At 45.0% G+C, this 27,393-nt stretch overlaps 1 protein-coding gene across 9 annotated transcripts in view; it reads left to right on the forward strand.

Moving 5' to 3' along the window:
* The window catches only part of LOC108000839 (A-kinase anchor protein 200), a 49,990-nt gene that overhangs the window by 14,042 nt on the left and 8,555 nt on the right, over nt 1-27,393 (forward strand). Inside the window, exons 1-5 of one of the 9 annotated variants that reach the window (XM_062074502.1) lie at nt 3,095-3,226; nt 5,113-5,290; nt 10,653-10,984; nt 15,253-15,393; nt 15,653-15,769. In XM_062074502.1, coding sequence (XP_061930486.1) covers nt 10,748-10,984; nt 15,253-15,393; nt 15,653-15,769 — 495 coding nt within the window. In that variant the 5' untranslated portion in view covers nt 3,095-3,226; nt 5,113-5,290; nt 10,653-10,747. Of the gene's footprint in view, nt 1-3,094; nt 3,227-4,013; nt 4,157-4,212; nt 4,356-5,112; nt 5,291-7,837; nt 8,644-10,652; nt 10,985-15,252; nt 15,394-15,652; nt 15,770-24,715; nt 25,588-26,118; nt 26,332-27,393 lie in introns of those variants that run through there. The other 8 variants (XM_062074497.1, XM_062074501.1, XM_062074498.1 and 5 more) reach the window with 8 other exon arrangements.

Raw genomic sequence — 27,393 nt, forward strand, 5'->3', positions numbered from 1 at the left:
TTCCTTGGCAATTTTGAAAAGTGATGATTAAAAAAGAAAGAAATGTGATGATCGATGAACGAATTATTGTCAATCGAATTTATTATCGTAAGCAGAGCAAAGGGTAGATTTCAATGTAGATACGTATACAGGGTGTTGATAAACACGTGGAATTTTGGAGAGTGGATTCTAGACGTGAAAACGATGAAAAAAGTTCATATACACAAATACGTCCGATAAGCCTTAATTAACGAGTTTAAGCATTTTAAGTTTGTATTGGAGAGAGCGAGAAGGCGAAAGAGCGAGAACGTTCAGCTGGATGCGCGGCAGTATCGTATTGCAATGTCGCTTGTGTGGCGGAGCCCCTCAATGAAAACAAGATGTACTGATATATTTTTATACGCTATTGATTATTTCAAATAAATTTTAATATAATATGTGCGCATTATATAACTTCTTGTGTGCCAAAATCTTAGCTGGAATAAGTTTTAGTAAATTAAATTTAAATTCCAGAATATTAACACATACATCATTATATATAAATCTATAGATAAATTATTTTATGGTATACAAATATATTATTATAAGAGTAAATCAAAACACGCTCCCATAAGATTTCAGATTAGAAAGATTGTATTTTTTTATACATAAACTTGCTTATCCTCACAAGAAAGAAAGTCACTTGAATCAACTTGAAATTCATAGAGCATTGAAGCATCGATTGAAAAACTTGTTTCTATTTCACTTAAATTCAATATATTTATATTTTAATGTAATATAATTTTGCATTACATTTTTCCTTTTCACACGATTACTATTATATATTACATTTTTTTTTATTCACTATTCACATTAATTTCTTTGGATAAAATTATTTCGATTATTATTTTTTATTATATAATTTAATTTATTGAAAATTATTTAATTAAAACTTTATTCTAAAGAAATGTTCGAATACGTATTGTTTCATCAAATTCTGAACTGAACTGATTCCGCGACGCGACAATGTGAAATAGCGTTGCTAACAATTGAATGTTGGTTGGGAATGCGTTGGAAAAGGAGACTTGAAAGACTCGATAGAAAGAAAAAATGAGAGAGTAATATTCAAAATCGAATGTTATGTTTGTATGTTTTAAGTATAAGAATACGAAAACCTAGGTCAACAATCTTTCCAGTTGCTAAGATAGTGTTGCTTTGTTCTGGATTCAATTCGTTCGTAACGTTCATGTAACGTTATATTAGAAGTAAAAGTGTGAAAATAAAATTAGTAAATTCGTAATGTGTTCATTCAAACATACATAAAAAAACAATTGCGATATGGACACGTGATATTAGTTGATTATCGATTATTATTTCTCTCGCATAGGAATAAGAAATATTTAGTACGAGTGAGATAAACATAAATATTTGTCATATTTGATTTGATTCGATAATTTAATAATCTGAAATTCAAATTGATTCAAGAATTTCGGACTTTGTTGTACATGTGAAAAATAAATAAAAAAGCAATTGTGCATGTAAAAACATATTCACTCTTTCTAATTCGAAATCTTATAGAAGTATGTTTTGATTTGCTTCTATAGATTTCGATAAACACGACAGGTTGAATGAAATACAACCATTCATTTATGATTTTAAATGTATATATAATAATTAGTTTGAGGCAGGTTTTTATTCATATAATTAATTTTAAGATTTTAATTTGCATAATTAAATTTTTTTTAAACGATATAAAAACATTTCATAATTATATTACATGATATGTACATTGTAAATTATCTTATATTGAAATTCATTTGAAATAATCAATTGTATATAAAAAAATATCAATATATTTATTTTCATTGAGGGGCTCCGCTACGCAAGCGACATTGCAATACGATACTGCCGCGCACCCAGCTGAGCGTTCTCGCTCTGTCTAATACAAACTTAAAATGTTTATAACTCGTTAATTAAGACTTATGGGACGTATTTGTGTATATGAATTTTTTTCATCGTTTTCGTGTCTAGAATCCATTCTCCAAAATGTGTCTCACATGTTTATTAATACCCTGTATATATATATATATTTTTTTTTTTTGCGTACCGTCAGATTGCGCCTCTAACAGTATCCAGGAAACTGTGTGCACTCCTAAAATCGATTTCCATTAATTCGAGGAAAGCCATTATGTTCCATGCCCGAATCTCTCTCCGCCGTTCCGTTTTGTTATTCGACCCGCCTTTCGACCATCTTCCGCGCGATTATTACCTCGTCCAATGTGCGCGATCGCTTTTACCCATTAACTCGCGGCAACAAGGAGAGCAACGCTCTCCGTTCGAATTGGCATCACGGTTACGAGTAATTCGTAGCGTTACGGTTTCGTCGTTTCGAGTGAGTAACCCCGCACGGTTAGAGCCAACTACTCTTCCCGTTCTTTAGCACGCGTTCCACCATTATCCTCCGTTGGAATTTCGAGGCGCGGAATCATTCGGTCGGAAACTACGGTTCTACCGTTTTCTGCACGTTGAAATCGAATTACTCGAAACAAAAAAAAACGTTATTATTGATCAACAACGCGAAATGAAACGTTCGGATCGAGATTATTCGAGAATATTCGATTCGATCTCGACGAGGATGAGAAATTTTTTTTTTTTCGGGGAACGAAGTGCAAGGATCGAATCGTATTATCCGATATAGCGATAAAACTCGATGCTAGATCGATTGATCAATGGTCGAATGTTGGTGGCAGAGTATCGATTACGAATGGGAAACGATTCGAAGATTATACACGGTGCAGTGGCATTTTACGAGGAAAAAATATTGTTTGCAATCGAACGCTCCTATTGTACGATATCGGGCTGGGATTAGCGTTGGTAGTTCGCGTAGTCGGTAGTTCGAGGAGATCGATAAATATCCGTATGATTTCCAAGTTCGCCAGACGGTATGGGTGGCCGCGTGGTTCGGAAATCGATGCGACGGCGACGACATAGCGGCATAGCCTGAACGCGGGGCGCAGGAATTTTACATGTGCTCCTCGTGGAAAAGCAATGCGGCGCGACGCATCGAAGTCTCTGAAGAACGAGAGAGAGAGAGTTGAACGTTTGGCTAGCCGGTGTCTAGTCTTATCTAACTCTCGTCAGTGTCCGGCAATGGTGTCGATATTATCGAGTATTATAATACCTACAATCCCGCTTTTCGCGTTAGTCACCACGATGGAAGGCGAAAGGCGGCTTCTTCGTAATATAGTCGACGTATAGCAGCCAGCAGGTATACGCGTATTTTGTTTCGCTCGAATGATCACCGTGTAGTTGTCGAAACACCGAACGATTTCTAGCTAGAATGCGTTGCAATCGCGCATTATCCGCCTCTCTCTCTCTCTCTCTCTGCCTCTAGTTAATTCTTTTAACCAGTATTTTAACGGACTTGAATAACCGGAAAAGAAAGACGCGATAATAAGGAAATTACGTTGCAGGCAAAAACGTAGTCGCGCGTATAAATTCATAATTTTGAGTTTGGCGAATCGATTTTTCACGAAACGTGTTACGGTAGGTCGTTAATCGCGTCAAAGCATTTAATAAAAGTTCGTTTGAACGAATCGGTGCGAACATTGGTGCGAAGAAATATCGAGGAATGGAATCGGGCGTCGATTACCGAATCGAGAGCGGATAATCGGGGATAGGCGAATTTTCCAAAGGGGGGTTGAAAAAAAAATCTTGACCCTGAAAACGAGTACACTTGGATCGCGTGGCTTCGAGGTAGGGAGCTGTTCGTGACAGGACCCCGCCCTGGAGTCGAACCCCCATACCCTAATGGTGTTGGCGAGCTGGAAGCAGGGCTGCCACCATCCGAATCGAATCCCGGGGTGCCGGGCTCAGCCGGTACGATCCTGCCTCCCGTCTATCCCGGAGCTCATTCTTTCTCTGACCGTCGAGCAGCGCGGAGTGCGGTAAAACGAAACGGCGCTCGAGAGTGAACGTATACGACACATAACCGCAAAATATAGAGGACGCGAACGCAACGGACTGGGGAAGCGCGTTCGCGCGAGTCGCAAGTCGATCGTCGAGGGAAGAAAAGAAAAAAAAAAACGAGGAAAAAAGCATCGTTACGAGGAGGTGTTTGTTCGCCGAATTTTGCCAGTTTGTGCGCGTTAGTCGGGCCCTCCCCACGCTCGACTTCCTCGGGACAAAGAGAGAGGAGGTATATACGAACGCAACCGAAACTCTGTTCGGTGGGAACAAAGGAACGGTCGTTTCGAGTCGGATCGTTGCCGAGAGATCGGAGCAGAGAGAGGAAACGCGAAGCGATCGATCGGTGGCTGTTGTACGTACATTTGGGGGGGCTCGCGATTATCGTCCCTTTGCTTGCCGATTTCTCGTGTCGCTCTCGTGTCTCGGGGGTGAGTCTCTCGATTCGTATCTCGATTAATTTTCTTCGTGTTTTTTTAAATGTGAAACGTGGGATGTTGTTATGCCGATAATATGCGCGTAGATATTTGCCGGTGATTTGCAAGTTGAAGTGATATATATATACATATATGATATTATATATATATGTATATATATGTATATATCTATAAGAAGAACGTAAATGAAAAGGGGAAAAAATAAAAATGAGGGGAGGAAACTCGACGGAGAATGAAAAGAGATGAGATTTATGGAAATGGGAGAGTGCAAGAGAAATAGCAAAAGTGAGTGAGTGAGGGATTGAGTGTGTGAGAAGGGCGGGAGAGAGATAGAGCGAAAGGAAGGAAGGAAGGAAGAAAGAAAGAAAGAAAGAAAGAAAGAAAGAAAGGAAGGAAGGAAGGAGATTGAACGCGCGCGGTTGAGAGTGAGAGAAAAGTAGAGAGTGTGTGAGAGAACGAGCAAGCGAGAGAAAGAGAGAGAAAGAGCGAGAACGAGAGGGCAATACGTTGGTGACAGAAAGACGGTCGAACGGACAGACGGACGCCACTTCCCCTCCGCTTCTCTCGCCAGTCGGTCGCGCGTTACCGAGCCAAGTGGATGAGTTCGCGAACGCGCTCCCGCTAAAAGCTGCCTGTGCTTGGCCGTAGGCGAATTTGGTGTTTCGTTTCTTCTTTCTTCTACCGAGCAAATATTCTCGCGTGTCTCTGCCATCGTTGTCGCTTCATCACTCGTACTCTTGTGTCTGTCTAGACGCCACGCATCGTGCTACACGCCCGCTACCGTCACTGCCGCTGCCGCCGCCACCGCGCCACCTTCTTTCGGAATAATATATCCAGTGTGTATTTTGTGTGGAGCAGCGACGAGAGACACTCCTCTACAGGAAAATTTTAATCTCGTCGTGCCATTTACGACGCCCTCAACTATCGAGGTAAGTACCCGAATCAGATTCTAGATTCCGCCGTTTTCTCGTTTTCGGTATTCGCCGGTTGTGCGCGCCTTCTTACTTATCTCGTTTTCGTATTTACATTTCTTCGCGGCGCCGGTCTTCGATTCGTTGTTCCATTCGTTCCTGTTTTTTTTCTTTTTCCTTTATAGATTCACGCCTATGTTCTTATTTTGTTCGAGCGTTGTTCGAATCGGCCATTTTTCTTTCCCATTTTCGTGTCAAAAAGTCGCGTGGCGGAAATCGTTCGCGTCGAATGAGATTTCGAGTGTATACCCCCGCGCCATTTTGAAAATGGGCAGCATCAATCGATATAGCCGAGTACACCGTACGGACCCGGCTTTCGATTCCAGCCGTTCGAATCGAAACTTTCGTTTCGAGTTCCCGGTGAATCCACGTGCAACGACGTGCATTTCTTCGTCGAAGAAAACTATCTCGATGATCGGGATGTGCGTGCGTTCGGTGATCTGTACGAAAAATCACGGTCATATTTGCAATCGTACAATCGTTAGGAGCAGCGGCCGGTTACGCCATCTTGATTTCTTCTCCCACTACCTAGCCGGTATTAACCCCCGAACGATCGACCATACGCACGATTTCAAGACAACCAGTGACCTTTCCTTCTGGCTACGACCCACCGGTATCTCGCAATCGGTCAGACCTCGTGGTATTCCTCGTTTCATCCGTTACGCGCAAAAACTTTTTAATCTCTGTATTGAAAAGATTGCGATTGGTGCAATGGGAAGGAATCGTAGAGAAGAAATTTTAGTTTTCTCTCGAAAAGCTGTCGTTCCTCGCGGAAATCGACGGGACGAGATAAATCGCAGGCTCCGTTCTCGCGGAGATACAGCATTTACTGTTACCATGGCAAAAAAAGAGAGGAGAGGGATATAGAAAGGAGATACGTTCTTGACGAGAAGCCGGGTGCCTTAAACAGAGGCGACGTGTCTGTCTCTCTCTCTCTCTCTCTCTCTCTCTCTCTCTCTCTCTCTCTCTCTTTCCCTCTCTTCTTCCCTCTCTCCGCCGATTTTGCATAGCAGGCCTCTACCTGCCATGCATTTAAAACGCAGTCAAGGCTTCCACGGAAGCGATTGTTGTCGGTCGGGGAATGGCAGCCGATGGAGAAAGGTATACGAGAAAATGTTGTCGGTTCGACTAGATAGGCCAGTTCGTCCATGCACGTTAACCTGTTGTTTCCCTTCGAACTTTGTCCACGTTCCTCTTCTGCGATTTTCACGATTTTCGCGTACTTGTCTGTGTGGAGACGGGTTGTAGGTTCGCGCAGATTTTCTATCCGTCATGTGTCGGACAGTGTTCGCTCGTGGAACGCAGGTGCGTTGGCATATACTGGTAAATGTTCGCGATTTGCCGCTCCTCTCTGACTCGGATTGCGTCGTTTCGACTTTTTCCCTTCTTGCATCGCAATCGACGGCCAACCAGTTTCAGCAGTGGCGAGTCCACGCCATCCACGCGATAACGGGTCGTTAACTTGCCCACATCTGCCTTTCTCTCGTTTACAAGAACGAAGAAAAGAGCTGTTCCGACTGCTTAGGCAGACGTGCTTTTGAAACGGCTCGCGACTCGACCGGTTTTTCGCCAAAAAACTCTCTCTCTCTCTCTCCCCCCCTCTTTTTCCTTTGTCTTTCACCCTCTCTTCCGAAAAGATCGGTCAATGGTTCGAAACGTCGAAAACCCCCCCCATTCCAGATTCTTTTACGTTGCCCACCTCCTCTCCTCCTTTCGTGTGTTTATACGAGTGTTTTTCGACTCGGGTTCCAGGGAGTTTGACCAGGGAGTTGGCGGGCAAAATCCGCTCGGTGTTTACACAAGCGAAGGGCGAACACGCGGTGCGCGCGACTCGACCAAAAATAGACGCACATATTACTCCGGATATAGGTGTATTTTTAAGCCCACTTGATCCCTGCCTTCGTATCCTGTGTCCTGCCCTGCCCCACCTTTCCTACCCACTCTCCCTCGCCCAAGCTTTCTTCTCTGCCCTTTACTACGACAACGTTTTCATCGGTCCCGTACGCACGCACGTGCGCCGTGCCGGATCCGTTCACGCATGCGGGACACGCGCCTGAATACGGGCCGGCGACGCTCGCTTCATTCTCTCCAGCCACGCTCGTAATTCTCAATTTCGAGAACCGAGCGGACCGAGCAGATGTCCTTTTTTCTCCAGCCTCGATTATTCGCCATTCGTATCCCCGAGTATCACGCGTGTTAATCCTGTGAAAATAATGGACGATCGATCGGTGTACGCGAGCAGTAGGTGTACAAGGCCTCTTTCGAGCCCGTTACTCGGTGAGAATCGAGCACGCAGAGGGTGCTCTCGTACGCATACCGTGCCGCGACGCAGCCAGGGAAGAGTATTTTTCTTCCTCCTCCTCTCTTTTTCTTTCCTCTTTCTTCGTTCGGTGCGGAGTAGGATACAGCTTAACCGCTAATGATTCAACACGGCTGGATGCGCGCGTACTTATTCGCGTCGATCCAATGTCACGTTCGACCGTGTTCTTACGTCGTATTCGTAGAACTCGTTCGCAACGTGCAAACTTTCGATCCCGCGTCCTTGATTCGATACGCATTTAATCCTCGTGCGATATATTCGCGTTACCGAATCTCGCTCGGCTTTTAACGCCTGTTTTATCTTCGTGAAAGTGCGTTCGATCGGCGATTAACCGTTAAACGTTCGTGATACGGATAACGTACTCTGAGTCATCGAGCAAATACGTTGAAAATTTGGCGTTATCTTTTCTCGAGAATTCGGTATTTCTCAGCGTTTAATCTCGAGCTGTTTCGAGCGTCATTTCAAATAATCTGATCGTCCGATCTCAACCGGAAAATCGCATAATCGTCGCGCGCGCGTGTGTGTGTGTACGTGTGCGTTATATCGCTTTGTATTATATCGCTGGAATTTAGTTTCTCATACATACGTCCGTGGTGATCTTGACGTGACATGCTCGGTCGAGCCTTAATAGTCTTGGACGGCAGTGACCTCTGAATGCCCTTATTAATCCATTGAGCGGATCCGCAGAAAGAAATCTCGGTACGTGTTTTATTTGTATCGTTCGTTTGAATGGATAATTAGTCGAGGGCAGAGTCGTCGTTGTTCCGCCCGTTTCTCGCTCGTTGCGACGCGATTCTTCTCGAACGAAATTAAATTGTAAGGAGAAACGAGGAATTTCGCGGCTCGAGGATAGAAAGACTCGTTGGAAAGTAAGCAAACTGGATTCGTAGATCGGTTGCCACGGATCAGATATTTACTCACCGGTATCATTTGGCTTAACTTTGCTCTCGAACGGGACAAGAGGTTCGAGATAGCGGCAAATCGTAAAGCGGTGAGTCAAGCGGCAACGTTATTTTTCGATAAAGAATGGAATGTGACATGCTCTCCCATTTTGTCGCTAACCGATTCCGAACGCGCGTAAAGATTTACGACTTGTATAGTTTTCACGCCAATAAAGAGATGGTTCGAGTGAAGAGGAACGTGCGTGTACGTAAAAAATTCCAAAAAGAAAAGGATTTCGCGTAAAGAAATTCCGTGTCTGCTTTTGATTCGTGGAAAAAGTTGGTAGAAAATAATAAATGGATTTAACGGCGATTTTCGTTCCTCTCCGTATCGTTGAATTGAAACACGGGCAAGAGAAGAGGAATACGAGCGGTAATTTCTTTGCAGCGATCGAACGAGTCGCTCGTTGGTTCTTATCTCTCGTTGCAGTTCGTGGCCGTCGATATACTAAATATAGGAACGTCAGCGAAAGATAAATCGTAGGTAGGAGAAGTGAGTTACGAGAGGAAAGGAAAGCTATTTTTCCTGTGGGATGATGACTCTTCCCACGAACACCGCCACGTAGTTCAACACACGTGTTCTCGCCACGCTTTCGATCCTCGCCCGTATTAAATCTATTTTTTATCAACGTATCCTCATAACTGCACGTGTTCCCCGCTCTCGACATTCGAATATTCGTCCAATTTTTTTTCCTATTAATACACGTATACATTACACCATCTTCTCGAGTGAAAGAAACATCGTTCTCGTCGTTCGTACATCCTGAATTTTTCTCTCGAAACTCAAACTCGTCAATGTCGCGGTAACGTGTCGGATATAGCCACCCGGTACATAAAAGACGATAGCTTGTAACGCATTAGCGCAAGCGTGGTAGAACGCGAGTGGAAAGTGCAATGCACCGCGAATAGGCTGGCCAGAGACAAATGCTATTATTCAGTGACAAAGCGCGCATTGTGTATTGTTGTTGTTGTTGTTGTTACCTTAGCCTTTGGAAAAACCTCAAAACATCGTTTGTCGTTGACGACCGATTCTTAATTCTTTGACGAAATTTTTAAATCTTTGGACGAAAACAATCCGTTCTCCACAGCTCTCGATCGTCGAGGAGATTCGATTTCGCCACGTATTTGGTTCTTGGACGAAAAGAAAAATGGCGGAAAAAGTCTTGAAATTTGGGCAAACAGAAGTTATACGCGCCGCGTCTATCCTCGTCTGTGAGGAGAAATATCTCGGGCATTTTTCATCTTGATAGTCGCGAGAAGGGAGCCAGATGCGTTACGCATCGTAGCTACGAGGCGGGCAGCGGTGCGTAGCCACGCCACGTGCTCTTTAGGTGGCACATCTAGGTGGTGCGCGAATACATCTGATCTGCTGTTCGACTTTGCCTCGCCGTACCAGTTTTTTGCGGTTCTCGCTCGAATACAACGGATCGCTTCCTCTCGCGCCGTGAAAGAAACTTCGGATCGACCTCGAAACCGTTAACCGACTTTTTAACCATTTATTTTCTACGACGATAATTAGAGAGGGAAAAGAGTACGTGCGTGAGAGAGAGAGCGCTTCTTTATACCTGTTTTATCGACATTTTTCTTCCTAACGCGAGTCGAATACAAATGGGAAAAAATAAGGAGCAAATTGTCTTCTAGTATATATTTCTCTCTCGAGCCTCGATGCTCGATTCCTCGGAGAATTCCTTTATCGCGAAACGTGTCCCGCTGGCTATACCAAGCCTCCTATCTCTGTTTTTCTTTGTCTTTCGCGCGGCGAGTTCATATATTATTCATTATTATCGGCGCGATTTCTTTCTTCCACGAGCCGTGCGTCCCGTGCACGGGAGCGAAAAAGCTTCTCCGCGCTTGCGCCGTAACGGCCGATCTTCGAACGCGACACATCTCTGGTGTGGCGCTGCACTAGCCAGGGAGGGCGCAACTGTACGCGATTATCTTTCTCCTTCGATGGAAAATAGAGACGGATGCGTTCCTTGCTTTTTTCCTACCGTAAAGAAAGGCAAGAAACGTTGGATCGGCAATCTCTCGTCCTCACTTTCGCCACTTCTGATTGCAGGTCAGTTTTATTGGACGCACGACACCTGATTACAGCAGAGCGCGAGCAACAGGGACAGGCGAGCAGAAGGGGCTAGAGAGGCAAAAAGAGGAAAGATGGGAGCGAGACAGAGCAGAAGGTCCGTGGATATAACAACGACTCCGAAGAAGGAGGGGTTGCCCGCCGACGGTGGTGTCGGGGATGCTGCCGCACCTGGCGATGGCAAGCTGGAAAGGATCGAGGAGACCGACACCAAGCCTACCACCAATGGTATAGCGCCGCACACGGACGTTCCCGAGGATAAGGACAAAGATAAAGACGACGCCACGGAAAAAGAGAAAGACAAAGAGCAGGTATGTTTTGTTTTCCTTCTCCCCCCCTTTTTTTCTACGCTCGAACAAATTCTCCTTCTCGATATCTTTCTGTTCCCCGATGACAAGTTTCCTCGAAATCATTGAATCATCGATCGATCCACGAGTACTATTTTTTTTTCTTTTCTCTATTTTTCCTAGGAACGTAATCTATAGCTCGATTATTAAATCTGATTAATCCTCGACCGAGAGGATTTCTCGTATGTACATACATCGGTATTTCCAATTATTCGATTTCGAGGAGAATTAAAAAACTCTAGGAATCGGTGCTGTCAACGACAGACGGGCAACGATGATGGCTTCTCTCTCTCTCTCTCTCTCCCCCCTCATACTATCGAAAGTTTCAACTGTCGCTCTCGTCGAATCGCATAAGCGTGTCACTGTATATCGCGAAATGCTCCAAGCTAGACGAAACTTGATATTTCCTCGATTGAGCAACCCCGACAGCTGTCATGCGCTAGATACGGTAACGAGCACGTTGAAACAGAGATGGAACGAGCGCGAAGATCGTTCCTCTTTCTTCCACTTTTTTTCGCCCCCTCCCCTTCGAAGCACTCGAAACAATTGGGATGGGGGGAAAAGAAATTCTGGCTATTTTTTTTTCTCACACGATCATCGTCTTTCTAATAATTCGAGAATAATAGTTGGCACGTTGTTATCGATCGCGAGCGCATTTCTAGATCGGGCGAGTTACGCGATAAAATCGGTGCGAGAAAGGCGTGCATTCAATTTCCTGGAAAAGTGTATTTTTACACGAGGAGAACGCCCATTGTGCCACTTAACGAAAGCAGGATAGCGATCTTTCCAGAGGTGTGTAACGGTTCGCCTAGATCCACTCGACTCGAGGCACAGGTAAATTGAAACGATTTTATTCGAAGCGAGAACGAAAGTGTTCTCTCCCTTCGTACATTGATTTCGCGTGGAAATCTTTCTATATATATGTAGGACTTGATATATCAATTTCTCGATCTCGCTTTCACGCGCGAACCCCAAAGAAACCGCGCGCGTCCGTTCTCCGTAAATCGTGTTATCGATCCCGCAACATCGATCGAGGCAATCTTCGGTTTACCGCCGAGATATTACGCAGTTGGATCGATTCGTAGAAATTAAGTCGGCTGAATTTTCGTAGAGGAGACAGAGAGAGAGAGAGAGAGAGAGAGAGAGAGAGAGAGAGAGAGAGAGAGAGAGAGAGAGAGAGAGAGAGAGAATACCGTTTCGCGTCGCGAACCGTAACTGTAATCGTAAACGTAAATACCTATCCGCTTCGCATACCTAACAATCCCCAATTGCGCGTGGACATTTGTAAAATCTTCTTTCGCGATATCTGTTCGCGAGATCTCGTAGAAATCTTGGGTCGGGGAAAGAGAGAGAGAAAGAGACAGGTGCGGCGTTGCAGCCGGGCCGTCGAACACCTGCCTCTTTTACGTTTATGATATTCCATCGGTGTTTTGCTTTATCCAGCAAGATTCGTCCTCCTCTTCTCTTTCGATCGGAATTCTTTTTTATCGGGTGGGGAGAGAGTTCGCAAAAGTGTACGTAACGCCGAGTTACCGAGTGACCTGAATTCCACGCCGATAGCGCGTTTTATTCGGCCGGATAGGCCGGCGGATCGCCGAGGAACACGCGATGTTTTAAACGCGCCCGGTTTATGTAGCGCAAAAGCATCTCGAGAAAAGCGCTTTCTGCGTGAATCATCGCGCTTCCCCTACCGACTCGGTTTATTAATTAATACGAGACGCGACTCATCTGTTTGTCTCTGCTAATTAAAACTGCGTGCCATTCGAATTCCATCGGATCTTTTCTGGACGAGCTGCGTGCATGCGTACCGACGATACGTCCGTTCCCCCTCCTTCCGATATTTCTCGCTCGCGCATGCGCACAACTTTTTCACCAGTTCCTCTCGCTATTAGAGAAAAAGGATCTTCGCCAATCTCGAGATTAAACGCGCGAACAAAGTTGGGCATCAGTCCATTGAAAAAGTAACCAGTTAAAAATTTTGGAATAAAGTTACTTTAAATAATTACTTATTAAAATACTCGAACAATATTCGTAGTTATTATAATCGATCCCCCTTTCGTATAATACCTCGGCCATTTAATGCTATAGTTATTTGCCATTATCCAAATAACTTTATCCGCAAGTTGAGCTATTAAATTTTCCCCGAACGCGAGAAGCCACGCCATTATACTCGATCGTCAAAAACATTCTCGTTTCTTTCCGAATCGTCGTCGTAATACATCGTAATAACGTAACGCGGTTAAATGGGATTTCGCCGAAAACAAGCGGGAGATTTCGCTTAGCTAGGCTAGCGGATGATTCAGCCACGTGGAATTCGTCGCAGAAAAACTGCACCTGCATCGAGCCCCGTCCTTCGCGGTGTCCTCGAACCGGCCATTTCTTCGTATGCCGATACCGTTCGATCGACAAACGCGAATTTTTGCATGGAGCCAGCGCGTGCAAGGTCTATCTCGCCTCGTACGCACATATGCACCTTTCAACTCGTGCATAAACCATTCGGATACATTCTTTTATTTATAACGCGATTCCTATGCATCTTTCGATGAATATTCAATCCGCGCTTGCTCGTTGCGCGCTACATATAGAAAAATACCAACGCTCGACTAATTCTCGATTGGAGAACGCGCTTCTCCTTTTTTTCGACCGTCGTTTCGGTGGAAAAAAATTTTCAGAACCTCGGCAAGCGCGACAGGCCTCTTCGATTTTGCCTCTTCGTTTCTGCTGCCACGTAGCCTACCCGGCCATCTTCCCTTTCCTTTCCTTTCTCCACGGTATCAAGCCGCGTAGGATATACCCAACACGCGCGTCCTCCTGCACGGCCGGCAACAATAAAAAATAACCGGATATTTACATAATATAAAAATGCATGGAAGATTTTGTTTCCGCATTCGAAACGTATCGCGTGTCATCAACAGTCCAAGTTACGAACAAAAAGTTGCTCCGTGATAATTTATCCTTCGAAACATAATAATAATAATAATAATAATAATAATCGCAAATGATGGAATAATGCCAAACAGGTTACACGAAAAGCGAATCAATTTATAAATATCATTTTAATAATATTCCAACTCCGCGTATCGAATTTTCCTTCGATTTTCCATCCAATAATCGCGCGTGCCTCGATTTCGATTATATCGATCTCGATAGATGACAAGAATATTCTCCTGCCTTTTTTCGATTATCAATCTCGAGCGTGCGAGTTAACTCGTTTATTAGTAGTACATGAAACGTGTAAACGGTCAAGTGGAATTGTTCCGGAGGATTTGCATCGATAATAAAGCCGGGGAGTGTTTACGGTATCGGAGCACGGCAAAGACGAGACCCGGCCTTCGACGAACGACGGCAAACAATGCCCGGTTCGTCGTATTCCGTTCGATTGGAATCGTGATCGTTGAAAGTAACGTGTATATCTATATATATATATCTATATATATATATATATATATTTCTCCATTCGATCGAACTTTAAGTTCGCTTCTATTGTTATTCCGTTCATTCGATTTTTAACTCGGGAGAAGATCGAAAGATCGAAACAGAAGCCAGTTCGAATTTCTCGGTAATCGTGTTCGCGTATAATCGGAGAACCACTGAGATCCTTCTTCGTAATCCGAGATTTTCGCGGTTTCGTCCCGTATTATACGTCGTAACCGCAACTGTCTCACTCACAGAGATGATAAATCTCTCCACCGCCAGAGCGCGCCTCCGTCGATCCACCCCTCCGATTTTTCTCCTCCATTTTAGCCATCTCGAGAGAGAGAAAGAGAGAGAGGAAGAAGGATTATTCGTCGATGGGTGGGAAAAAATCGAATCGCGTGGCACGCGGTGATGCAATCGCTCGGCCGCGGTTCGCACAACCGTGACAAATGACGAAATTCCACGGAGCTCGCTAATTTTTATGGATCTACTTCCAACTCGTATTTTATTCCGGCTTTGTTCTCCGTCCAACCGTTAAAAAGAGTAATTTGCGCGAATATCGCGTTGCACCTATAAAAGAAAAAATGTATTCGATCACGTACACGTTACGCGATTGTTAAATTTATGTAGCGTAAAATCAAGGAGAGGTGCGTATATTCGAAACGAACGAGATAACCCAATGTTCCAATCGATCGCTCGGTTTTTCGATCCCCTTCGCGTCTTTCCTTCCTTCTATTTTTTAGAATTGCGCGCGTGTAAAAAGAGAGGGAGAGTATACACACGGTTCGATCATCCACAAATTTCGCTTGTTCCAGCAAGAAGAGGTAAAGGAAACGAAGCAAGAGTCGGGCGGAGAATCTCCCGCGGAAACGGCAGAGGTCACAACGCCGACAGAAGCGTCCACTCCAAACACTGCCACTTCTCCAGACAATAAGGAAACGAAGAAGAAGGAAAAGGTGAGGTCCATGTTTCCTTCCCCGCTTTCCAATCCGCTTTAATCCGTAAGCGATTAACTCTGCGCGTGTTGTGCAACGCGTGAGCAAAAGAGAGAGAGGGGAAGGTGTGTGTAAAAAAGAGACGAAAACGCGATGGATCAATGGAAAAAAAAAATCTCTCTGCTCGTGTCGCGCGAATTAGAAAAATAAGGCACGTACCCAGTATCGCGCGTAATGAGATCATTCGATCATTATCGATACCGTATTTCCTCGTTCATAGATGAAGAAAAAGTGGTCCTTCAGGTCGATCAGCTTCAGCAAGAAGGATAAGAACAAGCCTGCCCGCGAAGAAGCGCCCAAGAATGGAGACGTCACCAAGGAGGAACCTCTCGCAGAGGTGAGTAAACCGTCTCACTTTACCGGGATATTATTTTTCCCGATCCCCCCTTTTCTCTCTCTCCCCTATCTTATCCTCGTGGAATAACGTCGAACAGCAGCCCCCCTCGCGTCTTGTTCCTCGTCCCTTTTCGAGAGCAAGACGTCGCTAGAATCGATAAATACGTTCAATTTATCCGCCGGCGGCGAGAATATGGAGATCGTCCAACTGTTGCTTCTAAGCGGTTCATTTAGCCCGTGCAATTGCACACATGTCCCGACCTAGCAATGAACTTACGAAGCCGCCGACCGATCGATCGATTTAGCAGCCGACCGATTATCGAACCGCGATGTTACGTAGAAATAGATGTATATATATATATATATATAGAATATATATAGAATGTATGTAGAAGGGGGAGACTCTTTTCGATCTTCGAGCAATCGTCGTCGTCGTGGCGCGTAATCGGGAACAGGCGGCGATAACCGTCACGGATCGGAAACTTCGATCGGTGTTTTAATTGGCCTCGAGACGTCCAATAAATCTCGAGCTCCTTTCGCGATTATCGAACGTTATTTACTTTGCTAAACGGAATAAAAAAGAAAAGAAACGATAAAAGCGAACGAATTTGCAGGAGAGATCGAGTCGAATATTTCGATCTATTTTCGATCGCAGAGGGGGATGGGAAGAAAGGAGGAAGGGCAACGAATCGAGTAGGGTAGGTTTTTCAATCTCTCCTCTCATTTTCCAGTGGCCGCGTAGCCGATCTCTCGAGGGCTAACCTCCTCCTTCTCCTTCGTTTCTTTTTTTTCTCTCCGTCTTTCTCGTGGTCGATCACGGCGAAAAGAGAGAGAGAGAGAAAGACGGCGATACGGGGCGGGCGACATAGCCGTGACTCATCCTTCTTGCTCGTCGTAGTTCGTAGTTCGCGAGCAGTTTCGCGAGATAGAGGCTGCCTATGGAAAACCGGCTTCCGAGTCGCTGAATTATATTCCCCCCCTTCCACCTCCTGTGTGCCTTCGTCTCGTGTCTCCCCTTCTAGCGTCCTTCTGAAACACGTAATCGACCTCGTCGTCTTTACCGTCACGGCCCTGATCCGAGCGAACGAGTCGTTCGTAACGACCTCCTCTCTTCCCCCTCCTCCATTCCTGTTTACATTCGACCAACGGACGAACCCTAACGGATAAACGAATCCATCCAGATCAGTTGTTTCGGAGGAGAACGATCGACGTCGCGAAACGATTCTGCCGAGTTTTCGTCCTCGTAATAAGTCCACCGACGTTGGTATATCGCGAGGATACTTTCACTCCTTTCGAGCAGAAAGAGGAAGAGAGAGAGAGAGAAAGAGTCGACATTCCGAGTCATTAAGGAATTACAAGTAGTGGTGTGTAACGCGACGTTGGCTCGTAATAGCGAGATGTCATTGTACACCACCGTGTTATGACACCAACACGAAGAGCGACTTGTGCCCCGCTCTGCCCCTCGCTCTATATCCTATGTATTTCATATAGACTAGTTCCACGTCATTTCTGCTTCGTTTATTCGTAACATGGAAGGTCGAACGAACGTTCTTTAAGTAATGGCTAATATTTTCGTAGCTCGTGCGATCTTTTTTTGCGACGACTATAACTTCGCTGCGGTTTAGTTATGGAAGTGGATTCGTATACGTTTATCGATCCAGATTATCGTTCTCTCTCTCTCTCTCTCTCTAGTTTTACTCTTGGATGAAAAATTTATTGGTCGAAGGAACGGAGGAAGAGGATAATTATAACGATTCGAGGGGCACGAAGCATCGACTCGATTTCCTACGGGAAATGAGACATATCTGTCGGAGAAATCGGTAATGGGGCTGGTCGACAGTCGTCCACGCTTCTGTCGCTCATTGTACTCTGTTGGTAACTCGGTTCAATGGCCCAAACTTCCCGGATACGCTTACCTCCACTCCGCGTTATTTGTCGCGAAAAGTGGCTTCGGTTTGAAACGTGTATGCACGTTGAGTTGAAAACGTCGTCGTCGATTTATCCTCGATTCCATCGCCAACGATAAACGATCTTTAATCCCAAGCTGTTCATCCACTTGGGCAAACGATGTTCGAGATAATAAAATAAAACGCTGGAAAAGAAAAATGAGAAAGAAACGGATTTGCGTTTCCTCTTTTTTCCGTTTAATCCCAAGTTCACCCAGTGGCAAACGATATTCGAGATAAAGTTCGAGCGTGAAGAAAACATCGCGTCCATCGTTCTTTTCGCCCCGCTAAGATTAAATATTAGCTCAATGATATCGCGGAGAAAACCGTTTTGTTCCCTCTTGCGAACCTCGTTACGCGATAAATATTTATTTAGCCCGCGCTAAAAATAATATAACACGCGTCGTATTTATTTATCGAAGATATAACGTGTTCGATGATAAAATATAAATTTGCATAATCAATCGGCCCTCGTCGACATCAAAACAGCTGTTTCGATTCGCTCGCCGAGCACCCGATCGTAAACAACGGTGTTGGGTGAAACAGTGAAAGACCCGCATGTGTCGATACGACGTTTCCCCCACGCAGTTGCACGGCCGCATATTTCTCCGTACGCGTATCACATCTTCCTGCACTTTTCCGATCTTATCCGCGCCCAAAGGTAATCCAATTTCGATTTTTCGACTTAAAATAATATTCAAGGCTCGCGTGATTCAATTATTTATCGCGCACGTAACGAAGTTTACGCAACTGTCGAGGAATCGGAACCGATCAGATCAAGGGAAACCGATCTCTCGAGGACGCGAAGATGTACGATCGAATTGAGAAATTCTTCTTTAGAGAAGAAGCGATTTTTGGCGGTTTTCTCGTCCTAATAATTATCGGGCGGAAAATTTAGATAAAAATTTCGAATAAAATTAAAATGCTCGAGTAGCATTGACCCGCTTTTATATATAAAAAATACGACAAATTATCGAACTAATTTCGGCTCCCGTTCGAAACGACGCTCTCTCATTTCGCTCCTGTTCGATGGAAAAATAAAGGATTAAAAGTGAAAGCCCTTTTTATATTAATTAACGCGACGAGAGGGAAGGTGGTGGTCGAGCGCGGGAGTTTGGCGTGACTCGATCCCTCGAGGAGGAGGAAAAAGAAAAAAGGAGGAATGCAGAGGTTAAGGGCGAGCAGGGGAGGGGATATCATCGAGATTTCGTTTCGCGCGCGCGAGCAATGGATTATTTAGATAGAGAGGGAGGGCAAGGGAGCGATTTGTTGGAGGCAGAGTGGCGAGTCGTAACGTGTCGGGACGGTAGAAATTTATGCGACGAGTGACGAGATACAACGAGCTTCTTCGTCTTAAAATATGTCACGGATGGAGTTGCACGTGCAACGGTACATGCACGGATGCGATTGGCTCCTGGACGCGGCGAGAGAATACGTGCGGCTAACATACGCGCGCCAACAGTGGCTAAAAGATCGGGCGGACGGTTAAAAACCGGTTTCATTCGCCGCGGAAGGCGTCTCGGTAGTTTCTACGGGCTTTGATTTCATTCCTAATGGCCCCGATGAAATTCATCCTACGATCGTTCGCATATCTTTCCGCCCAATCGCGTGCACCGTTCACCGCAATTTTTATCCTCCCGAAAAAACCGAAACTTTATCGATGAAGGGGGAAAAAAGGGAACATTCATCCTCGAACGTTTCACGGAAGTCGTTTCGTGGAGCAGCGTCGATTAGATAGCGCGCGGTGTGAGAAAACGAGACGACGAAATCCCGCTCGCGATGCGTTTCGGACGACGTGGGAATTGGGCAGGTGTCCCTTTCCTCCCCCCCCCGTGGAAATCGAATATCCGTGTCGCACGATTGGCGCTCGTGTCAGCGCTCGAAAAGCTACTTTCATTCGCCACGAGTGAAAAGCCCGTGGCGGTCGTCTCCTTTTTTGCCTCGTCCGCTCTTCGTCGCGGGGAGGGAAGGGGGAGGAGAGGAGGATATTCTTCTTCTCTCCTAGGTGCCAATCGCATTTTGTCTCGCGCCATGCGTCTCGTACGTTCACGCCACCTCGAATACAATGCGACAGGTGGAACGCGAATAAAAAGCACCACACGAAGGTTGCCACCGCTCTCGTGGACAGAGAAGCGAGAGCATCGCGGCGTGTCGTCGCTCCGTTTCGCCAGAACTTCCTTTCCAAGTTCGATGACCGTCCCGTGTGCCAATACTCGACGTCGACGTCGCTCGCGAATCGATACGCCAACAACTTTTCCCTCCCGTTCCCCCGCGAAAAGTACACGGATGGGGAGGGGAAGGAGGAGGGCAAACACCTCCGCCAACGCGCTCTCTCGTTTCGGAAAATTGAAAAGGAAAGTCGGCGTCGATCGTTCCACTTCTAACGGAACTTTTAATCTTCTTACGCGGGGAGGGGATTACGCGAGCGGAAGTTCATGAGAATAGGAGCAATGAGGGAAGGATCGTCTGTCACGATCATCTTTCGATTCCAATTTTTTCCGGATTGGAAATAATGCGGAGAATGCGCGCGCGACATCTAGAAACCGGTATACGAATTACAGTCTCTCTTTCTTTCTCTTCTCTTTCTCTTTCCACAAGAACTAATCTTTTCATTTCTCGATTGCGATAAATTGATTCCGATATATTCGTTTATTTAGACGATTGGTAGGAAGTTTGTGTTTCTCGTTCTCTTCTCTATTTCGCTGTGACGTCTTATTTCGCCGCCAAGAAAGGGAAAACAATGCGCAATTACAAACTAATCAAGCTCAAAGCGGGAACGTTGGCAAGCTGCCAGAACGCTCACCTCTCGAGTGTGTCTAGCGGCCATTGGGAGGTTGTTTGGCTTAAACGGATTACACGAAGGGGACTGTCGCTGTCGACGACGGCCAAACGGTTTTTCTTCCATTCTTTGTTTCCGAGTTATCGATTCTCTCGGCCATCCTTTTTTTAAAACGGGCTAATTGAAAACGAATAACGAATTTCATTATTATTTCGACGCGATATCGACGTCGATCGGAAAGGATAAGTTTAACTCGGTGCGATGACGTTTTTCGCGAGTAATCTGAAAGCAAAGCTTATCGTGCAAATATTGACGACGCTCGATAACGTTACGAACGATACACGATGGAAAAGTTTCACAAGAATTCGTTTAGAGAGGTCGCTACTCCTTTACACGTATTATTTATTCACACGTACGCGTCTCGTAATTTTAAGAATACCCAATACCGAGGGGAAGCAGTAATCCGGTCTCCTTTCAATTTTTCACACTTCCTTCCTCCATAATGGTTTTTCTTATAACGATAATCTCCTCCCATTTTGTTCTCCTGTTACGAGGAGTGGTGGAGCCCTTCCCTCTCAAATAGTAATAAGGGTAATAAAGATGAAAGAAACGATCGAAGATGTGGAATAAAACGGAAGCTTGCCAAAGTAGTCTCGATCGACTACTTTGATTTGAGAAAATTGAAAAAAAATATTATAAATATTTTTGTATGCGAAGCGACAAAATCAATTTCGTAAATGAATCGTTCCGCGATTTCACTTGGGCAACAAACCCGCCGTTTGTTAGTTCGCGTTGACGACGAAGTGTGTCGGTTGAAAGACCTCTGATGCACACAGATCTCAACCACCTCGTTATCAGTTGACGTCATCGAGATGCCATTGTATTAAAAATACCAACGACAAATACATCATTTCGTCGCCGCTTTTTCTTTTCTTTTCTTTTCTTTATTTATAATCCGGTATCGGACCTGACACACTTTACACCACGTTAAAGTACGAATCGAGGGGGAGACGATAAAAATAAATAACCGAAAGATAGTAGAAAAAACGGAGAGAGAAACGATCCGTCTTCTTCTCGAAATTAATTTCGAGATTTCGATCGTCTCGCATCGAAGAGAAAAGCAAGGCCGCGCGACGACTTGTTGCCACGACTCGATGTCACGAAACTCGGCAAGCATTCGATATCGGAATACTCTTGATTTTGCTCGATTTCCTCTTCGCACGAATTAATGTTTTCATTCGCGTGAAAATTTCGATCGAGTCGTGATTCTTTTCCTTCGACTCTTCGAATTTGGGCGTCGTCGTCGTCGTCGTCGTCGTCGTCGTCGTCTAGTATCGAACGTCCCGACGCCGGGACGCGCAGAGCTGTTGCCATGCCGACCGACGGGGGTTACCAGGGCTTTTCGCATTCAGCAGGTTTGCCGGCAAAAGACTCGCGCCACTCTCGTTCGCGAACAAGAAAATTTTTCTCCTATCTTCGACTATTTTTGGATCCCAATTTTAGATATCATATCTTATCGAAATTTAATCCGCTCTGCCTGCTATTTTCGAACAGGTTACAAAAAATATCGTATCATCCCGGATGGATGAGATACGGAAGGAAAGTCGGTTGGAAGAAGGGAGGGAAGAAGATCCAAGGATTTTAAACGGAGAAAGCGCGTGTTTTATCGAATTCCGGTTGATCCTCTGGAAGGGCGGAAGTCGAGTAAGCCGCCGGACAAAGCCTTTCTTCGATAGAACGTTTTGTCGAAATTTTCACTGGTTAAGTTGGCGGGGAAAACTGTACAAAACGATCGAATATGTTGCGTCCGGTGTCGACATCCGGTCGGTGAAGGGTCGGAGCGTTGTTGTACTTCTTTTAAAAAGTTCGCTTCTTAATTAAAATCAGCTGTGCCAAATGGTATCGCGTGATTTCCCAGGTGGAATTTCCCGTCTGCGGTCGCGTTCGTTGCCGAGCCATGAAACCGCACGACACGCCGATAGCACACTTTCCAACGAGAGAAGAAGACACTCGATAACAAATTTTTCCATCCATCCATCCAATCCATCCATCCATCCATCCCGTCCATCCATTCGTTCGTTCGTTCGTCTACTCTTCTTTTTTTATTTTCATCGTGGCGAGAAATAATTTGTAATTGGAAATTGTTTTCAATCACGCGAGAAACGCGATGTCGTTTCGATCGATAGCACTGGATAACACTGGAAAAATCGAGGTTTTATATTTTATTTCGCCCAGCGAATATCGGTTCAACAGCCGTTCGATTGGATTAAAGTAGGATCCTTCCAGAGGAGAGAAAGAAGGCCGGGTAGGCAACGCCCTTGGGGAAAATCGAGCCAGATGTTTCGATGATATTTATCGACGAAGATCGAGCAGAGTTTATCGCACAGCAACGATTATACAGGAGAGTGAAACGAGATTCATCTCGATCGAAAATCGATTTTCCAAAAGTTCATCATCTCGGGATACAATCTTTTATACAATCTTTTATTTCGATGGTATACGCTTCGATGGATAATACGGATTATATAGAAATGAGAAAAAAAGAGGAGTTACGCGCGATCGATAATTATCGTTGGCCACTCCCCTATATTTTGTTTATTCTCCAGGATTCGTGCACGTTCGTTTCGGTAGAATTCGCGAATCGATATCCCGACTCTCTCTCTATCTCTCTTTGTACGCACCACCTTGCCGTGTGTTGCGTTTCGCGACCCTCTTCAAAGGGTGAAGAGAGCGGACGAGAGGGTGAATACACGAGAGTGCGTGCGTGCTTCTCAGAGCGTGTCGTTGACGCCGCGCCGCGCCGTCGCCACCTCCGTCCACATCGTTTCGTTCCTGTTGCGCGAAACAATCGGGTATAGCTACATCCCCGTGTCCCGACGACTAAAAAACGATCAATTTTTGTCATCTATCAGCTTCGGAAGTTCTTCGTAAATTTTCGTTTCATTAAGTTACGTTAAGTTCGTTTTGTTCATTCAGCCTCCTTTTTTCCTTCCAATCTTTCACGATATCGAAAAATCGTAACATTAATATCGTTGTTGGACAACGGGTGATATTGATGGAACGGCGAGAACGAAATAGAAAAACGAGAAACGTCGGTTTGAAAAGATGATAACGATTTATGGGTCGATAACGTTAACAGAAACGACGTATTTGTCGCACGGTGTCGTTAAAACGAACTGAAACGAGATTTATCGCACTTTACGTTTCTATACTGTCGAAGAAAACGAACGAATAGTCGTTTTGTTGTTCGATCGAAAATGTTACTTTTAGCGTTGTTTAGCTCGTTTCGAAAGAGGATAACACCGGAAGGGCCGGTGTTAATTAGCATCGGTTTATTTTCTATCGTTAACATCGGTTAATACATCCGTGGTAATGACGCCTTTAGTTTTCACCGTTGACGAAACAACATTGTCGTCTCCATCTGTACGCGTACATTCGGCCGAAGAAACGTTTCGCTTCGATCTCGGTTGGTAACCTAGCTCTAGCCTCGCTAGAGATACGAGAATAATTCTGCGGTGACTCGACTCGACCGATGCTGCCACCAACGATCACTCGTGGAACCATCTCATGGTTCGTCGAACGGCATGCGAATTTTTTTTGTCCGCCTTAATCCATCGAGTCCCGAAACCTCCAACTTTTCCATCGAAAATCTCTCGGATTTTCTTTCTCTCTCTCTCTCTCTTTCTCTCTCAAGAGAAAGAGAGATTAATATTGGGGATTATACGTGACGATGTTACAGAACGGGAACGGTTAAGACGATTATAGTCACGTTAAAAGTATGTATCTCGAACGATGAACGTAATTCGATGAATACAGTACCGGTGCTAATTCGAGCTAAAAAAATTCATTTGACTCACTCCATGACGAACGCGGCCTAAAGGTCATACATGCAGCATTAGAAATTTGGAACGGGCTCAAAAATTTTCGTCGCTATTTACGCCGAATAACCCCTTGTACTCACCGGACGCGTTGTCGTGGTCGTGTCCCTTCTGTCTCGTTAATAGCGACTCCGTTCGATTTCCTTTTCCCTTCTCGCGCTCCTTTCCATTCCTCTCTCTCTCTCTCTCTCTCTCTCTCTCTCTCTCTCTCTCTCTCTCTCTCTCTCTCTCTCGGCTCCTTTCTCTTTCGATCGTCTAAGAATAGAAATGCGCGGTGGTTTTGCGGCGTGAATTTTTCTTTCCTCCCAGACGAGTGCTGATTTCTCGACACGCGTTCATTTCCATCTATCGAATCGAAATTTTTCTTTACCGTTTTCTTTCTCTCCTCGTCGAGTTGAAACGTCGTACGTTGAACGTACGAGGTGGGATATGGATATGCCTTCCATTTTCCATGATAATTTACTTACTTTTTCTCTCTTTTTTTTTTCTTTCTTCCTTCGTTTCTCTTTCCCTTCCTGGTTTCACCATTCTCGCGTAGGTGGTGCATGACTCCCCGCCAGCCAAACCCAACCCCACCCATATTTCATCGCAACTCTTTCGTTCTCACTCCTTGTTTCTCCTCGTCAAGGAGAAGGTTTATAAGTACTCTTTCGTAGGTAACGTGGCTCCACTTTTCTCTCTCTCGTCGTCTCTTTTCGCAGAATTTTTCGCAAGGTTTATTTCAACTGGTGTGCAAAGTGGCGCGCGGCTTTGTTCTCCATTTTACGAGGCTTGCGTTCAGAATTAAGGGAAAAAACCTATTCCGTTTTCTCTCGAGAGCAAAACAGAAGAGAAGAGAAGTTTGGATAGGAATTCGTTCTCTCCTCGTTACGAGATGTCGATGAATCAGGCATGTCGTTGCTCTTGTTCTTCTTCGTTATATTTTTCCTTATCTCGGTCACGCATCTCTTTCTCTTTTCCCGTGTTTCCACGTGTGTATCGGTAACACACTCCTCTTTTCTTCTTCTTCCTCTTCTTCTTCTTCCTCTTCTTCTTCTTCTTCTTCTTCTTCTTCTCTCACCGAGACGTGGGACGATCCTCTCTATTGGACTCTATATAAACCACGGGGAACTCACAGCTTGGTCCGAGTAGTTCGCCAACGGCGAACAGTTCGTACGGATCTTTCTCTCTGTTCGGTGATCGTGCGTGCGCGTGCGCGTGCATGCGAGACGAAAAGGTAGTACACGCTCGACAAATTTCACGAACGGCCAAGATCGTGACGTTATTCCATCGTCCACGTTTTATTCTGTTCGATCCTGCGCAACCTTGGAAATTTTTATCATAGGAAATAACGTTTCTACGGATTCTGCGAATTCTCCGCGAGATCACCATACCGGCAAACTATGATTAACTCCGTGAATCATTCTACGTCCTCTCGAAACGTTTACGGGGTGTATAATTATCTATCACGATTTTTCTCCTTATCGTACTAACGCGCATTTTTTTCCTGGTCATTGTTAGGTCATCCAGCGACTATTAATAGATGGTGGCAAAAGTAGTTTGCTCGCAAAGTGATGCTTTTTGCTAGTTTCCTATATATATATATATATGCGTATGGATCGAAATAGACCAGATATTACGTCCAATTCGAAAATTGAAGGATAAAGAGGATCATTCTCGAAGCTCGGTCTCACGCGTCTTGGTCGTTCGCATCGAATCTCGATCCCGTGCACTCATCGCTACCAGTTATCGCGATATTTTTTCAAAGGCCAATCCTCCAGTGGGAAAGTGGGAAAAATTTTTGGCAAAAATGATGGAATCTATCACGAAGGCGGGTCGCAGTGTGAGCAATGGTGTGTACCGAGTGGCGGGTGCATTCGCTCGAGGAGCCAGAAGAGTTTTGTCTTACGTGCCGTTATTGGGCGTTGCTGTGGCCCCACCGGAACTCGAAGAAGTCGAGGAAGCCGAAGCTTCTTCCCTGGTACGATACTCACCGAATTATTTCATTCTCTCGCGTGGGTTATCGTAATCGAACGCTTCCCTTCGCTCCTTGAGATCTTTCCCTATGCCTGCCACCGAACGTTATCCCAGATGGCTCGCATCAATTAACGAGCGTCGTATCTTCCATTCGAGATCGTGGTTAATTCGATCGTTTCGAGAAAGAACGAACTAGTTTCGTACGAATACGCGATATTTTATTTATGTCTGTCGCCTCGCCGGTCGATATCGTTTTTACGCGATAATCCATTGTTCCACGGGTTTGAACACGGAGTGGTGGAAACAAAGGTAAACCGAAACCGGCGATCGTGGCGTAGTGGCAGCTCGTCGTCGACGCGCAATATGTGCATGTATATATATATATATATATACATATATATATATAATTTCTCGGCCGCGAGAAGAAAAGAAGAAGAAGATGAAGAAGAAGAAGAAGAAGAAGAAGAAGATGAAGAAGAAGAAGAAGAAGAAGAAGAAGAAGAAGAAGAAACATCGCCGCCCATCGCCACCACCTCGTCGAACGAAAATAGCACGAAAAGATCATACTCGGCGAGCCTCTCTTTTCCCTCTCGCATTCCACGTGGGTGAACGCGTTTTAAGGTTTCGCGTATCGAATTATAGTCGCGCTCAACCGGAATGAACGCGATATATAAGCGGCCGCTGCCGCGTCGATCCGCGCAAAAACCTACCTTCGAATCGATGAAAATTAATACCTGGATAAATTAGTCCACGTCCATGACGAGAAATTTAATCGCGTTTCTGGCCTGGGACAAATCGATTTTACGGCCAATCAGTGATCAAATGTGAAATCGGACTTCTCTTTACGATTCATTGTTGTTCGATAAATGGACGAGGTCGGCTTTATTTTTTTTCGATCGAATCGCGTCGAGAAAAATTTCGTTATTAGACCGATTTCCCTTCGCTCTCCGCTTTCCAGATAAACGAAGAAGATGTCGTCGAGCTCGATCGAGCGTTACTTCTTCGCATTTGTGTTCGTATTAAAAAGTGAGAAAATTTTTGGCCTGGCACGCACGACACAACACAG

This window comes from Apis cerana, linkage group LG4 (assembly GCF_029169275.1).
Source record: "Apis cerana isolate GH-2021 linkage group LG4, AcerK_1.0, whole genome shotgun sequence".
NCBI classification, from domain to species: domain Eukaryota; kingdom Metazoa; phylum Arthropoda; class Insecta; order Hymenoptera; family Apidae; genus Apis; species Apis cerana.